General features: G+C 42.9%; 2 protein-coding genes across 3 annotated transcripts in view; one reads left to right on the top strand and one right to left on the bottom strand.

Moving 5' to 3' along the window:
* Nucleotides 1-661: 661 nt before the first annotated feature.
* Nucleotides 662-3,387, top strand: clec11a (C-type lectin domain containing 11A). The gene is made up of 4 exons (XM_060906868.1): nucleotides 662-1,206; nucleotides 1,440-1,569; nucleotides 2,166-2,357; nucleotides 2,549-3,387. Exons 1-4 carry the CDS (start codon nucleotides 1,093-1,095, stop codon nucleotides 2,947-2,949), a joined length of 837 nt encoding a protein of 278 aa, XP_060762851.1. The 5' UTR covers nucleotides 662-1,092; the 3' UTR covers nucleotides 2,950-3,387.
* Nucleotides 3,388-9,892: 6,505 nt separating this feature from the next.
* The window catches only part of ttc13 (tetratricopeptide repeat domain 13), a 36,285-nt gene continuing 29,348 nt past the window's right edge, over nucleotides 9,893-16,829 (bottom strand). For both annotated transcript variants that reach the window (XM_060913922.1, XM_060913923.1), the window contains exons 22-23: nucleotides 10,960-11,039; nucleotides 9,893-10,735 (exon numbers count right to left, since the gene is read on the bottom strand). In XM_060913922.1, the coding sequence (XP_060769905.1) occupies nucleotides 10,621-10,735; nucleotides 10,960-11,039 (195 nt within the window). In that variant the 3' untranslated portion in view covers nucleotides 9,893-10,620. The remainder of the gene's footprint in view (nucleotides 10,736-10,959; nucleotides 11,040-16,829) is intronic.

Below are 16,829 nucleotides of genomic sequence, written 5' to 3'. Positions count from 1 at the left end.
TGCAGTTATTGCTGCACAAGGGGGTCACACCAGATACTGAAAGCAAAGGTTCACATACTTTTGCCACTCACAGATATGTAATATTGGATCATTTTCCTCAATAAATAAATGACCGAGTATAATATTTTTGTCTCATTTGTTTAACTGGGTTCTCTTTATCTACTTTTAGGACTTGTGTGAAAATCTGATGATGTTTTAGGTCATATTTATGCAGAAACATAGAAAATTCTAAAGGGTTCACGAACTTTCAAGCACCACTGTATTACCAAACATAACACCTACTCTGATGAGTATCTAAAACGGACGCAAGAATGCTCACGGATCTAATTCCGGATGAACGTGGACTCAAGACGATGTTTATATGCATGTTTTTAATATCGAGTACCTGCTCGGAATATGTCAGGGCGCTAATACTTTTGCTGCATATTTTTTTTTTGTCTTTTCCATTTTTAATATATATATATGAAATCAAATCATTTACAAGTTTGGGTTGGTTTTTTTTGTTTCTCATCTGGGAAAGATTTAGTGAAATGTAAAGAAAAAGGGAACGACTCGAGGAGAAGATCGAGGCCAGATTCCACGCCTCTATCCTCAGTTTCATCCAAACACCGAAGAAAGAATGGGAGCATTTTGTGTGGCCCCGGCCGGTGCTCTGAATTCCTTCCGTGCTTAAAGGAAACTGAACTCCTGCTCTCTCTCTCTCTCTCTCTCTCACACACACACTTATTACAACCTGCTTCAGGGAGCACTGGAAGATTTCACACATTAGAACGAGCTTTGTTCCAACAAAACAGGTCTGAGGAGGGGTTGTTTTTTTGGAGGTTTTTTTTTTGAAGAGATGAATGAATAAGAGTCTGGGAAAGTCTGTGAGAGTGAGAGAGAGAGAGAGAGAGAGAGAGAGACAGACAGACAGAGAGAGAGAGAGAGAAAACACTTAAAACAACCCGTGGAAGTGGGAGGTGGGAAAAGAGTTTCCTGTTGTTGGACAAGATCAGTCGAAAGAGAGAGAGAGAGAGAGAGAGAGAGAGAGAGAGAAAGCAAGCAGCACAGACAGACAGAAAGAACAGACAGAGAGAACGAGAAGAGCAGAAGATGGGGTTAGCTGTGCTCCTGCTTGCTGCGTTGGCATTGCCATGTGTGTCCTGGGCCGAGACTGAAGGAAACAGCATGGCACTCGCTCAGGATCAGACTGCTCGGGATATTCAGGTAAGACTTATGCAATAGATGAATAGCTACATTGTGATGAACGTTACAGGGATGCATTCAATACATCAGACAGACGTCATATCCAGCAGTTTTTGCATCATGCACTAATCCCTGCACAGTACTTACAACATGCATGAAGAATTTTAACGCGGTCTTTATAATTTGCCGTCTTTCCTGCGCACTATTAAGAGCTGCATTTCGGTATTTGCACTGTGTGTGTCCTCTGACTGCAGAGTGACTCAGACAGAACGAGACCGAGAGGAGACACACCAGACATCGAGGAACCCCAGGAGCCCGAGCCGACTGCCGCCGAGTCCGAATCCGAACCTGAATCTGACTACGAGAGCAACTACAACTACTTGTGTGCGTCTCCTGGCAACACAAACACCCAGCAGCGGTGGTGTTTTTGTTTCTTATCACCACCAAGAACAGACGTGATGAGACAGGCGCACGCACACCACGCTCGACGACATCATCAATCATCATCAGCGGGTGTTAATTCAGCAGGGTGGCAGGTTTATTATTTTTTTAAAAAGCTGTATCGATCCATCCATTGTGGTTCGTAGGAAATGCATCAATATTTCAGATACTATATTAGCTTTTGTGTTAAATGTTGTTGTACAAAATTAAAGCAGCGGTTTGTCATTTAAACAAGCAAAAAGTTCTTCCTTCTTCGTCGTTCACGGCAGCTTTTTTTTTTTTTTAGTGATTTGTTTGTTTTGAGTTCGTCGAGCTGAGCAGCTTTATTCTAGGTGGAGGCGGAGCTAATTTCAGGGCCAGAAAAGCATACCTTTGTATAAAATGAAAAAAAAAAAAAAAACTGACCGGATCTATTAAATGGCAGCAAGTCACTTTTTTTTCCCAAAGATATCTCAAAAAAGACGAAAGGTCTTTTTAGTTTTATTTAGTTTAAACCACCTGAAGTGTATAACTCCACGCTTTTTTGACGTTTGCTTCAGTGTCCAGGCTGGCGGCGTTAGACCAGGCCATCCATAAACTGAACGTGGGCCACTACACGCTGGACGTGAAGGTGAGCCAGCTGCTGGACAGGCTGTCACGGCTGGAGAGCAAAGTGGATGATGTTGAGGACTCCATCCACGACGCCTGGAACTTCTGCAAGGACAACCGCAAAGAAATCGGCCGCCTGGAAGGTTTGTGGGCCGATGGTTGATTGACAGCTTTGTGTTTAGTGCCAGAGATTGAAAAATAATCCCTCTGAGATTTCTTGATCGGCTGAAAAGATGGCACAAGCATCTTAGCTTTATGGAAATAGCTCTTGGTGTGATGGTTGCGCTTTGTACCCCCCAGTCATTTTGTAATATTTTTTTCTAACATGTTCTAGGTTGCGTTAAAGGTCGGAAGGTGGGCCAGAAGTGCTTCCTGGTGTACCATGTGTACGACACGTACATTGGCGCGTCTCAGAAATGCCAGGAGCGTGGAGGACGCATGGCAATGCCGCGGGACCGGCGTGAACAAGAGGCTCTGGCTGAGTACGTGAAGCAGGCGTTACCTGGCAGTAACTGGCCCGTGTGGCTGGGCATTAATGACCTGCGTTCTGAGGGGCTCTACCTGTTTGACGACGGCACACGGGTCACCTATTTCCAGTGGAGGAAGCACTTCCTGTCCAGCCAGCCAGACGGTGGGAAACAAGAGAACTGCGTTGCCATGTCCTCCGATGATGGAGACTGGTGGGACAACTACTGCGACCGGCGCATGTACTACTTGTGCGAGTTTGAGGCTTGACCTTTGATTTGGAAGTGTTCCTGTAATTCATGGAACTCAAACTTAAAGGGGTGGTTTGTCTTTTTTTTTTTCAACCTTCTGTTACCTTCCTCCACAAAAAGCCTCCAACCATGTGATGAAACGACATATTTCTTGCGTGATGCAGAGTTGAGCAGCTGTTTTCCAGCTGGGGGTGGAGCTAATTTCAGGGCCAGAAATATGTCGACCAAAGCCTGAAATGAATGGAGGTTGAATGGCAATGTCTGTCTGTCATCCTTGAATATTTCAAAACGATGTAGAAATGTTAGTTTCTCTGATTTTCACCGCTAAATGCTGAATACATGACACACTGTAGCTACCTTCTTCTTTGATGACATTATTAGACATAAAGACTTCTTTATCACATGTGATGCAGTCTGTAATAAAGTCCCACCTCCTACTAAGATGAGAGGAATTCCATCCAGTATTTTTAATTCTTTATTGCAAGTCTACCTAGAGAAGCTACTTCATCATTTGGTTCCTGATCACTCTGTCTGGATTCAAGAAAACCTTTTTACTTAATTTTAATCCTATTAGTATTCCCTGTGCATTCAATGTGATGGATAACACCACCACATCAATCCATATGACATACTTCAAGAACCGTGCTTGAGCATGTTTTCCCTCATAGCAAGCGTTGAGCAATATTTCACTGGAATTGTAGATTATCATGTTCCATTCCACTGGGATGAGTAATATATCTCAATGCTATAAACAACAATATGCCTCAAAGGTAATCAGTAATACGTCCTGGGCCATTTCTGTCAAAACAAACATTCACCCAGGTTTGTCAGTACATGACCTGTCTTTCCCTTGAAAGCCAAAAGAATATCAGTAGATCTTTCCTAGAAATGACGATGGAACATGACGATATACATTCAGTGATCACTTCGTTAAAGTCAATCCGTTCTTGATCGCATGGACTCCTCAAGATGTTCTAAACATTCCTTTGATATACTAGTCCATGTTGACATCGTGCTGAGACTCTTGTTCTTCCACATCCCAAAGGTGTTCGACTGGATTCAGATCCAGTAACTGGCAAGCTCGCTGAAGAACACTGAACCCATCGTCATGTTCGGGAAGCCAGCTTGAGATGAATTTGCTTTGTGACCTTTGTGGTCCTTCAGAAGTAGCCGTTAGAAGATGGTAAATTGTAGCCAGGAAGAGATGTGCATGGTCAACCACAATTCTCAAATACACTCTGGCATTCAAGCCATGATTGACTGGTATTAAAGGGCCCAAAGTGTGTGCCAAGAAAACATTCCCCACAACATTACATAACCTCCACCAGGTTGTCTCCATGGAATCGAGAAATCAAGACTCATTAGACCAGGCTATATTTTTCCAGTCTTTAACTGTCCAGTTTTGGTGAGCCTGCACCCACTGCAGCCTGAACCCTAAACCAAACCCCAGGTTTCTGTTTTTGGTTGACAAAAGTGGAACCTGAGGTGGTTCTACTTCGAGGTGGTGTTATATCCTAGCCGCCTGAAGTCTGACATATTGTGCATTCTGAGATACTGAATGATCATTTATAAAACTTTCCAAAACATTAAAAGTAGCTATAAATGGATAAAAAAAGTCTTTAACTAGAAGGGCACACGGGAGAGTGCATACCTCTGCCAAGGCACATCAAACAGTATCAACATCAAAATCACTTCTCATCTCATCATCTCTAGCCACCTTATCCTGTTCTACAGGGTCGCAGGCAAGCTGGAGCCTATCCCAGCTGACTACAGGCAAAAGGTGGGGTACACCCTGGACAAGTCGCCAGGTCATCACAGGGCTGATCAAAATCACTTGAACCTAGGATAATACTAAAGCTGTAGACCAAATTTCATCCACATCCATTCACTACTTTTTGAGTTACATTGGGAACGGACAAAAAAAAAAAAAAAAATCTGTATCCTGGATACATATACAGTACATATCCAGATTTGGATCAAAATTGAAGCAATTGTGCCTTTGCCCATGGCCCACCTTTCCACCAAATTTCATCCAAATTCGTTCACTACTTTTTGACTTACATCGGGAACAGACAAAAAAAAACAACCTAGATCCACGTACATACAGTATCTGGATCCTGGAAACACATACATATCCAGATTTGCATCAAAATCGAATAACTTGTTCCTGGGCCCATTGCCCACCTTTCCACCAAATTTCATCCAAATTCATTCACTATGTTTTGAGTTACATTGGGGAAAAAAAACAAACCCTGGATCCACGCACATATCTGGATCCTGGATACACATACATATCCAGATTTGCATCAAAATCGAATCACTTGTTCCTTGGCCCATGGCCCACCTTTCCACCAAATTTCATCAAAATTCATTCACTACATTTTGAGTTACATTGGGAACAAACAAACAGATTTGAAAACAACCTCATCTCATCATCTCTAGCCGCTTTATCCTGTTCTACAGGGTTGCAGGCAAGCTGGAGCCTATCCCAGCTGACTACGGGCGAAAGGCAGGGTACACCCTGGACAAGTCGCCAGGTCATCACAGGGCTGACACATAGACACAGACAACCATTCACACTCACATTCACACCTACGGTCAATTTAGAGTCGCCAGTTAACCTAACCTGCATGTCTTTGGACTGTGGGGGAAACCGGAGCACCCGGAGGAAACCCACGCGGACATGGGGAGAACATGCAAACTCCGCACAGAAAGGCCCTCGCTGGCCACGGGGCTCGAACCCGGACCTTCTTGCTGTGAGGCGACAGCGCTAACCACTACACCACCATGCCGCCGTGAAAACAACCTTCTCCAACAAATTTGGTGGTGGTCATAAATACAAAATTGTGACTTTGGTAAACCAATGGTATACAAGAAGAATGAAACACATGAGAACCACTAATAATGCTATTAGAAATGAATCGATTTCAGGGTGGCTACAACAGCATGATAGTGTTTTATTCCTTACGTAGGTAGGTATATAGTCTTGAAGCAAATTGGAAAATTAATTCTGCCAAAAATACTGGTTTTATTGTCATGCTCTATTTTACCATGGCATTAACTTTATGTTCAAGTCATATCTTGATGAATACTTACTCCTTAGCTCATACGGTATATCATTAAGCTTACTGCTAGTCATCATCTTCTATCCCATTGAAACTGTGAATATTGAAGCCAGAAGATGATGGACTCTACTTGCAGAGTCTCAGCTCCTCTCAAGGTTTCTTCCTCTTTGGTGCCATCGTAACCCGTAGGCAAAGAAAACTTTGGAAAGAAATGGTGCATGTGAAAGATCTGAAGATACTTTGGTTAAAAACTGGCTCACACACTGATACCAAGGCCATATTTATTCTGGAAACACTGGGTGCAAACTGGGCAACCGAATTGGTAGTTTAAGGTTTTGGGCTAGCGATCCAAAACTTGATTAAGACCTTTGCTTGAGCGTCTTAAATAGCCTTAACTGCTCGGTTGTGTCCTGTTTCTTTGGATGAAAACGTCAGCCAAAAACCCTAGACTTCCTAAGAAAGATGAACGAGACAGACTGTTGGAAAGTTAAGGTTTCTTGGCAGTTGAGTTCTCCAGCGAATGGAGAAGAAATTCCTCATAAATATTTGGCCTTGCTGAAGAATGTTGCAAACTATGGAAACAATGACCAAATAAACAGGAAGACTACGAGGTCAAGATGAAGTCACTGGAATTACATGAGAAAAATAATTCCATGAATAACACACAGGCTTCAGGAGCAGTGTTTTCCCTGAAGCCTGTTTTCCATCCAGTGGTTTCGAGTCTCCGTTTGTGCTGGTGGAAATAATGGACATGGACACACGTTACAGTAGTCTTTGCCATGATGTATAAATGAATACGTCGGGATTTATGGATGATGTACTGCATTTAATGAATTAAAAATGATCAAATCAGACATGTTCACGACTGGAACTGGTAGTAAAAGGCAGGAGTGTAGAGTCTTCTTCATCTCAGAAGTCATCCCGAACGTCTGAGTAGAAACACCTGGAGCCTACAGCCTTTTCTTTGATATATGGGGGGGGGGGGGGGGGGGGGGGGGGGAAATCCACTGTCGAACATTCAGTCCACGTTCAAGCACAGAGCATCAACAAACTAGAGCTCCTTCACATTGAGCACTGTGTCGTTCGCTATCGAATCGACTCTTCTAGAGAGCGGAGTCACTTATCTGAGCTACTACTTTGTAATGTTACCTCAACGTTTATAAAAGGGGGGCGTCGTGGCTCAGGTGGATGAGGCGCTATGCCATAAATCCGGGGACCCGGGTTTGATTCCGACCCGAGGTCACTTCCTGATCCCTCCCCGTCTCTCTCTCTCCCACTCATTTCCTGTCTCTAACACTGTTCTATCCAATAAAGGTGAAAAAAGCCCAAAAAAACTTAAAAAAAAAAAAAAAAAGTTATAAAAGGATTTAATATTCATCTATTGATCTAAATTCAGCCATTCGAATGAAAATCAATCAATCAATCAATGGTCAATGAGCCATTAAGGATCTGAACGAATCGACTCTTACTGGGGAGTCAAGTGATCTGACTCAGTAAAAACAACCAGAGTCAGAATTCCTATTAGTATACAGTACCTTGTATAGAGAGCGTGCACGTGACGTCACGAGGTCATGTGATATTTGTTTATCTGCCATCTTGGACGGCGTGGCCGCGCATAGAACTTAGACGAACCCGTTCTAATTATCAAGTGTGTGGGAGTAGATCTTTCGAGAATGGTTATATCTTGTTCAGCATTTGGTTGTACCAATAGACAGGGCCAAAAGGAGGGCCTGTCATTTTATAGATTCCCCGCAGACGAGGAGAGACGCGCAAAATGGGTGTCCGCTGCACCACCTATCACCAAGTTGTGATCAAAAAAATATAACTGGTTTTCACATGGACGTGTAATATTAATGTTCTTAATATGTATACAAATGCATAACTTGTTTATAAAGTTCTTCCTATCAGATTGTGTAAAGTACTGAAAAAGAATATGTATGTTATTTTAGGCACATAGAGGTGCAAGAAAATATATTTTTTAATTTGTTTGAATATAGAAGCTGGACATATCTGTGACCCCTATACATTTATATCTGATATTGAATAATAATTCTGCACAGATAAAGATAGCGGTGATTTGTGATATTTTTTTTCAGCAGGGATGCAAACGGCGCGCCTTTTGGCGGATGCCGCCTTTTTCACGGCTGAATCGCGCAGATCCGATTTTTTTTTTTGGGGGGGGGGGGGGGGGGTTGAGTGTCTGATTATAATTTCATCAAAGTAAAAATTCTGTATATAAGCAAATGCCGTTACAGTCCATGAAACATAGGAAGTACAAGTATGAGAAGAAAACAGTAAATCAGAAAGCTGTGCACTTTTGCGCAGCTTTCGTGCAAACGTGCGCAGCTTTCTGATTTACTGTTTTCTTCTCATACTTGTACTTCCTACGTTTCATGGACTGTAACGGCATTTGCTTATTTAGTAATTTTAATACAGAATTTACTTTGAAATTATAATCAGACACTCCAACGACCCCCCTAAAAAAAAATAAAAAATCGGATCTGCGCGATTCAGCCGTGAAAAAGGCGGCATCTGCCAAAAGGCGCGCCGTTTGCATCCCTGTTTCAGACAAAAACATACATATTTACTACCCTGTCATTATCTGGAACTGAGTTTAGATTTCGAACATTCTTACGATAAAACGTCCTGCATAGTCTCTTTATGATAAACGTCTTAATGCCACTTACCCGTGAGGTTATCGAGTAGACATTCTTCTTCGGAACCTTCCAGAGGTATAGTTGGGATACCCATCCCGCAACAAAATATTTATAAGCTTCCAGGCTCTTGTAAGCTTTGAGGGCTTTGCCAGTGTAACACGATTAACAAGAAAATTGTAAATGTCGTGGTAGGCCAGATCGGGCAAATCGCCAGCACCGCAGCTCCGAATTTCCCTGAACAAGGATTGTGGCAAGTTGTACGGATCTGCAATCCCCAACCTGGAACCCTTTTCCACGTAACGCTGCCTCACGTCACCTTCAAGATGCTGAACAAACTTAGACAAGTTATCGCGCGATGTAGATGGGGTATTTTCCGAATTTTCTTGGGGATTACTCCCTGGATCCATTACGCTCGCGCAAGGTAAATAATCCTGAAGCCGTCCAATATGGCGGAGTAAACACGGACGGATCACGTGACTGCACATCCTCTATAGGATGTTTTTGGGATTGATCCAAGCACTTTTTCCACATCATCATACCGGATCAGTCGCAGACGTTAACAAGCTGTGCTTACGTAGAGATTTTATGAACCTGCTGCTGCAATTTCCCAAGCACTCCGAGTAAGGTTCGCATTGAAAACACATAACATCATAATATACACTCACCGCCACTTTAACAGGAACTTGGTCTTGATTCTAAGATCCCTGTTCTTGGCTGGCAGGACTGGAACCCAGTGTGTTCTTCTGCTGTTGCATGCTGAGATGCTTTTCTGCTCACCACGGATGTAAAGAGTGATTACATGAGTTGCGATATCCTTCCTGGAAAAAAAGCTCGAACTAACCAATCATGGCCATTTTCCTTTGACCTCTCTTATCAACAAGGCGTTTGTTTCCACCTACAGAACTCTCACTCACTCACTCGCTCAGCGTTTTTTGTTTTTCACACCATTCTGCGCAAACTCTAGAGACTGTTGTTCGTGTGTGAAAACCCCAGATGATCAGCTGTTTCTGAAATCCTCAAACCAGTTCGTTTGGCTCATGCCATGTCACGCTTCACCGTGAGATCACCATTTTTCCCCATTCTGATGTTTAAAGTGATTTGTATCTGCATGATTTAATACACTGTGCTGCTGTCAGGGGATCGGCTGATTAGGGAACCGCCTAAAACAGCAGGTGGATGTATGAGTGTTCCTGATCAAGTCTCCGCTGAGCGTAAAGAAAAAAAAAAAATTCAAGACAGATTTGCAGAAACTCAAGATGTTTATTCATGTCCAGTGCTGCTCTTAGAAGCCTCACAGATCGATACTTCAAGTTTAATTCCTGGACAGTAAAATGACGTGTCCTCAAAGCGCCGTTCTTCAAATCAGTACTTAAGACCCTGATATGAAACTCAGTTAAAATGAACAATAAAACACCTCAAGAGGTAAATCCCAATGTTTCGAACTAAAACACAGCGAACGAGCTGCATTTCAGCAAACAGATGAATATGTTCTTCCTTTGTGAGTTCACAGTAATGTGAGAGTCGATGATGATGATGATGTGAGCATCACTCGAACATCTGGAGCAACCAGAAACCCCCCCCCATAAGGCTTCACTTCAAATCGCTCATTCGTAAACAAGTATTTCAATAATCCTGGTTCTGAACAGTGGTGTATTTTTCCTGATTTAAAACCATCAGCTAATAATTGAGCCCTTTTACATGTTAAGGCTGATGTGCTCAAACAAGGGAGAAGAGAAAGGAAAAAAAAAAATCCACAAGATTGTCACAAATTTAAAACACAGGACTCCAAGTAAGATTGAAGTGGTTTCAAGTTCGTTAAGTGTGTCTGGTTTTCGGCGTACTTTCGAATAACTTCAGTAAAACTGCTTTCTGGGGTTAATGAATGAATGAATGAATGAAGACTCTGATACAGATCTTTATAAAGGAAGACTGAAGAGAAACGAGAGGCAGAAAGGATAGAGACGGCCTTTAAGATCTTTTGGGGCAGTGCGAGGACGAGTCGGTGTTCAGGACCTCGATCATGGTTCTGGCGAACTGGAACGTCTCGGCGACAGACGGAAGGTTCTGGTACCAACTGGGCAGACTGTGTAGAGGAGACAGAGAACGACAGGAAGGTTAGGAAAGCAGGATGGGATTGTTGAAGACGGGAATCAAGGATGGATGAACTGGAAGTGCTCAACCGCCAACGAAATGGAGCCTCCGTCGACGCGGGTGGAGCTACGTCAGTAAGAACGAGCTGTTTTTATTTACATGTTTACACAGTAGTCTAAAATAAATAAAAAGATCGTTCCTGAGCAGAATCCTCACCTCTTCAAGTTCATCCAGCTTTTGGCTATTTTGGTGAAGCGATCAGGGCTGGGCGTGGTCATAGCTTCGAAATCCACCAGCTGAAAGATAAAACATATCGTATTCCTTTTTCAGACACAAACACACGCCATTCTGGTGTTCTGTTCTTTCAGCCAGTGATCCCTTTAACAGCAAATTAAATTATGAATACATAAACTTTAAGCAAAGCATACACAGATCTTCCTCGACTACGACTTATTCTTCTTCACTCAAGAACCGCATCCCTCTTTATTTTAATCCCGCTATTCGTCGTTTCCTCATACACTTTGAATTATTTGAAAATTTTCCCAAACTGCTCTTCGTCAATTTTCAAAATAATACCTCCAAATATACGAGACATGTTCTGAGAAATACTCCAACGCCAATTCCGAAAAAGTTCGGACGCTATGTAAACTGTAAATGCGATAATTTGCAAATCATGGAAACCCTATACCGCATTTCACTGAAAATAGTACAAAGTCAGCATATCAAATGTTGAAATGGAGAAATTGTATTGTTTTGTCTTTTTGAAAAACATGCGGTCATTTTGACTTTGACGTCAGCAACACGTTTCAGAAAAGTTGGGACGGGGCATGTTTACCACCGTGTTGCATCACCTCGACTTTTAACAACATTCTGTAAATGTTTGGGAACTGAGGAAACCAATTCCTGTAGTTTTGAAAGAGAAATATCATCCCATTCTTGCCTGATATACTGTACAATCTCAGTTGCTCAACAGTTCGGGGTCTCCTTTGTCATAGTTTGCGCTTCATAATGGACCAAATGTTTAAAATGGGAGACAGGGCTTGACTGCAGGCAGGCCAGTTTAGCACCTGGACTCTTTTACTACAGAGCCATGCAGTTTTAATCTGTGCAGAAATCGGTTTGGCATTGTCTTGCTGAAAGAAGGAAGGCCTTCCCTGAAAAAGATTTTGTCTGGATGGCAGCATATTGCTCTGAAACATGGATATATCATTCAGCATTCATGATGCCTTCCCAGATGTGTAAGCTACCCATGTCATGTGCACTAATGCCCCCTCATACCATCACAGATGCTGGCTTTTAAACTGTGCACTGATAAGCCAGATGGTCCCTCTCCTCTTTAGCCTGGAGGACGTGATGTCCATGATTTCTAAAAAGAATTTCGACTTTTGATTCACCAGACCTCGGGACAGTTTTCCACTTCGCCCCAGTCCATTGTAAAAGAGCTTGGGCCCGGAGAAGGTGGCGGTGTTTCTGGATCTTGTTTATATCTGGTTTTAACTTGCGTTTGTGGATGAAGTAATGAAGTGTTTTCACAGACGATGGTTTTCTGAAGTGTTCCTGAGCCCATACGGTGATTTCCACTCCAGACACGTCTGCTTTTAAAGGAACAGTCCACCGTACTTCCATAATGAAATATGCTCTTATCTGAATTGAGACGAGCTGCTCCGTACCTCTCCGAGCTTTGCGCAACCTCCCAGTCAGTCAGACGCAGTCAGATGCGCTGTCACTCCTGTTAGCAATGTAGCTAGGCTCAGCATGGCCAATGGTATTTTTTGGGGCTGTAGTTAGATGCGACCAAACTCTTCCGCGTTTTTCCTGTTTATATGACCAGTGACATGAAACAAGTTCAGTTACACAAATTGAAACGTAGCGATTTTCTATGCTATGGAAAGTCCGCACTATAATGACAGGCGTACTAACACCTTCTGCGCGCTTCGACAGCGCATTGATATCTGAGCTCCGTATCAATGCGCTGCCGAAGCGCGCAGAAGGTGTTAGTACGCCTGTCATTATAGTGCGGACTTTCCATAGCATAGAAAATCGCTACGTTTCAATTTGTGTAACTGAACTTGTTTCATGTCACTGGTCATATAAAACAGGAAAAACGCGGAAGAGTTTGGTCGCATCTAACTACAGCCCCAAAACATACCATTGGCCATGCTGAGCCTAGCTACATTGCTAACAGGAGTGACAGCGCGTCTGACTGCGTCTGACTGACTGGGAGGTTGCGCAAAGCTCGGAGAGGTACGGAGCAGCTCGTCTCAATTCAGATAAGAGCATATTTCATTATGGAAGTACGGTGGACTGTTCCTTTAATGCGGTGTCGCCTGAGGGCCTGAAGATCACAGGCATCCAGTGTCAGTTTTCAGCCTTGTCTCTTGCATACAGAGATTTCTCCAGATTCTCTCAATCTTTTCATGATCTTATGGACCATAGATGATGTGATCCCCAAATTCTTTGCAGTTTTACATTGAGGAACATGATTCTTAAATTGTTGCACTGTTTGCCCACGCAGTTTTTCACAGAGCAGTGAACCCCTCCCCATCTTTACTTCTGAGAGACTCCGCCTCTCTGGGATGCTCTTTTTATAACCAAATTATTATTATTTTTTAACATTACATAACTTTTTCAGCCTTTTGTTGCCCCGTCCCAACTTTTCTGAAAGATTTGGCTGACATCAAATTCAAAATGAGCACATATTTTTCAAAAAAACAAGAAAATTTCTCAGTTTCAACATTTGATATGTTGTCTTTGTACTATTTTCAATTAAACATAAGCGTGGATTAAAGCAAAAAAAAAAATCATCTGACTGAAAAAAAAAAAAAAGCCCCATGTCGTTGGCCCCTACCACGTCAGTGATGCGTCAAATTTTAAACGCCGTGTTGTCCATTATCCCCTCGGCCCCTACTTATAGTGCATTTACATAATTTTAACAATGACTAAAGCTAAGGCAAGACTTGACCATTGTCATTACTGGCTATAAATGATGAAACATCAAGTTTTCAGCACAAAGTGCAAATTTATTTCAACAATACTTTAGTAATGCACAACAGTGGTTCAGAGAAAAGCGCAAGTGCAGTCGAACTTGAACCATGCTTTCAAAAGGGTGGAACAGAAAGAAAAATAAAATCTGTTGAAATAAAGCCAGGAAACAAGAAAAGTAAAGTGAAAGTTCATGTTTTCTGCTTCTTCGCAGTGAAGCCAAAGGCATCTAGTTTGGCAACACCTGATGCCTGTTTTTGTTTCTTTTTCCTTGGCACAGCAGCAGGAGCTTGCCATTATCGCCCATTTCATTTCGCCAAGCCCATCTCCACTTATTCTTACCGTTTTGTCGATGTCTGACACATCTGTGCCTTCATTTAAAAGAAGCGCGTCCATGCTGGCAAAACCGAAAGTAATTTGACGCGCTCTAGTGATGGAAATCGAAGGGCCTATGTCCGGTGAAATATGGCCTTATACGCAGTACTCGAGTTGAGGGGGGATGTGGGGGGAGGCATTCCCCTTCTGAAATAAAAATCTCAAATCATACCCCTTATAAAACGGCCATCCCCCCATCACATCCCTTGGGCCATTTTACCAATTAATGTGGAAATTAGCCTACTATTATTTTAACAAATATTACTACCATTTCAACATTAGAGGCTTTGCGCAGTGATAGCCTACATGTAGCCGGATTAAAAAAGATGCTTATTTATTTATTCGGTTGCACCTCTCATTCACACCTATAGACCCCTTTCACATGACGTCACCGCGCCGCGAGATTTTGTTAGGCGCCATATTGGAAGACCAAGTACATGCACTCACAATATAAAACAAAGTACGAGCGAGAGTAAAGTGACACGATGGATGATAATTCTGGTTATGTGAGTACATTACCAGCTGCAGAAAGGGCACGGTATGTGGAGAAACTGGCTGTGATTGATGGGTTTGACCCATATGATAAGACTCGCGGCAAGGGAGAATGGAAACATAAGGAGGACCTGACACCAATTCTGCCATCTGTTTGCTACCCAGACACTGTAAACTATTTGTTGTTTACACCCAGTGCCTACACTCAGTGTTCGAACTATGCCGATATTTTCGGGGGGCCCCTTTTTTTCCCTTGGGGGTGTGTGCGCTTGCACTTGTCTCGGAGCGCGGCTCTCCAAACACATGAGAAGCCTATCTTACACACATCACGCGGACTCCACACCTCCACACACGCATCGCGTCTGAAGTCATAACTCATCAGGGGAAATCGTGTCCGCATTGGCATGTTCAAAAAACAACCTCACGTCAACAATGATACCACACGCAAGAAAAAAAAAAAAAAGTCAGGCTACTCAACAACCAACCTGGCAGCAGCGAGCAAGCCCCAAACCATCCTAAATTATTATTATTATTAAATTGTAGAAGTCTGGGAGGCTTGCTCCTCATACAGTTATCAACTTGGGGCCACTTTAGCATGTTTTAAATCTGAATTTCTTGCGTTTGCTTACCTCAAAGTGTCCGCAGATCATGCACAGACTTGTCCATTATATCCACAGTTTTTTGCCAAGTCTCACACAGGTTTCTTTCAAGTCTACTGTTGGGCCAATAAATCATAAATAAAACAGCTCAGATTTATTTAAGTCGTTTGCCACTCCACTTTATTCTCGTGGGTTCACATACCGCTGCCGTTATTATCCCCTTATCACGAGTTTGTTGGTCTTCCAAAATGGCGCAGGGTCTGTTTACTTCCGGTTTCGGGTGACATCAGTGAAAGGGGTCTATATGGAGGTTTCAGTCACTGAAAACAGCTACTTTTGTAAACTCGGGGCAGAGTGGAGATTTCTGAAAACTCCATCTTCAGACACGCGTGTAAATCGGGAAAACGAAGCAACAGTGGGCGAGAGGGTGCGCGCGAATATAATGAGTCATAGGTGTGAATCTTTCACCGAATGCCAATTGTCCCGGTTCTTCATGAAATCGCACGCGCAAATTCATTAGATTAACTTTCAAATAACTGTTCTTGTGCACTTGTGACACCGGAGCCACTTTTCTGAATTTTGAGCTTCGGAGTGTTTGCTTCTTTATCTATTTAATCAATGAATTTGTCACATACATTAAATTACTAATGTAAACCATTCGTAGCCTATAGCAATAGCTGTTTTCTCCACTGTTTCCCGACCTTTTGTGCTTAGTGAATGAGACACGTCATTACACTCCACTGACTGACTTCCAATTCCGGACTTTTTTGAAAATGTAAAATATAGGCCTACGAGAGGTTTTTTTGGCACTTAATTCACGTTGGTCCTTCACTATTAATTTTTGAGACTGACGAGGCACTAAATACTGTGGAATTATTTTCTCCTTACTATGAAGTTTGGCATCTTAAACAAGTGTCGGGAAATCTTGCAGCCCGACTCTGCAGCCTCCAATGTTTAAGCGAACTGCTGAAACCATAATGTTTAAAGATTAAATCGTAGGCTAATCAAACCAAAGAAAAACACAGCCTTTCCAGAACGTTGTCTGCCGAAGCCTGTTTAACCTACAAAAGGCTTAATAGCATAGGTCTTGCTGCGGCTTCAACAGGGCTGTTTAGATTTTTCACCTGATCACCTTTCAACAGGCAAATATTATTACTACTACTATTATTATTATTATTACTACTACTACTATTATTATTATTACTACTACCACAATAGGCCTAGTATTAGTAGTAGGCAAGTAGTTGCCTAGTAGTAGGACAGCCAGATTGTTTCATCAGTGGAGCCGCCGTTAAAAGGAAACTGATGCGGAGCGCCGCGGCTCGCCTCGGGGTGAATCGCGTCCCGAGGCGCGGGGCTGGCCCGCCTTGACAGCGCTGGTTCGTTGGGGAGAGGGCAGAGGTCGCTGGCTGCCAAGTTTGGAGAGGCTGGGACCTCCCCTGGCCGAGTTACGAGCGTGCAAAGTCGGGCTGGAGCCGCCGATAGAAACGAAACTCAAGCCGAGTACCGTGGCTCGCCACCTACGCCGAGCCTCCCCAGGACTAGACAGTAGCGGAGGCTGTATTTATTTATTAAGCCTATCTAGCGCAACAACTTATTCCTTTACATATACTCAAACACAGCACAAGAAAGGGTTCA

Source organism: Neoarius graeffei, chromosome 2 (assembly GCF_027579695.1).
Source record: "Neoarius graeffei isolate fNeoGra1 chromosome 2, fNeoGra1.pri, whole genome shotgun sequence".
NCBI classification, from domain to species: domain Eukaryota; kingdom Metazoa; phylum Chordata; class Actinopteri; order Siluriformes; family Ariidae; genus Neoarius; species Neoarius graeffei.
This window is presented reverse-complemented; position numbering and strand designations above follow the sequence as displayed.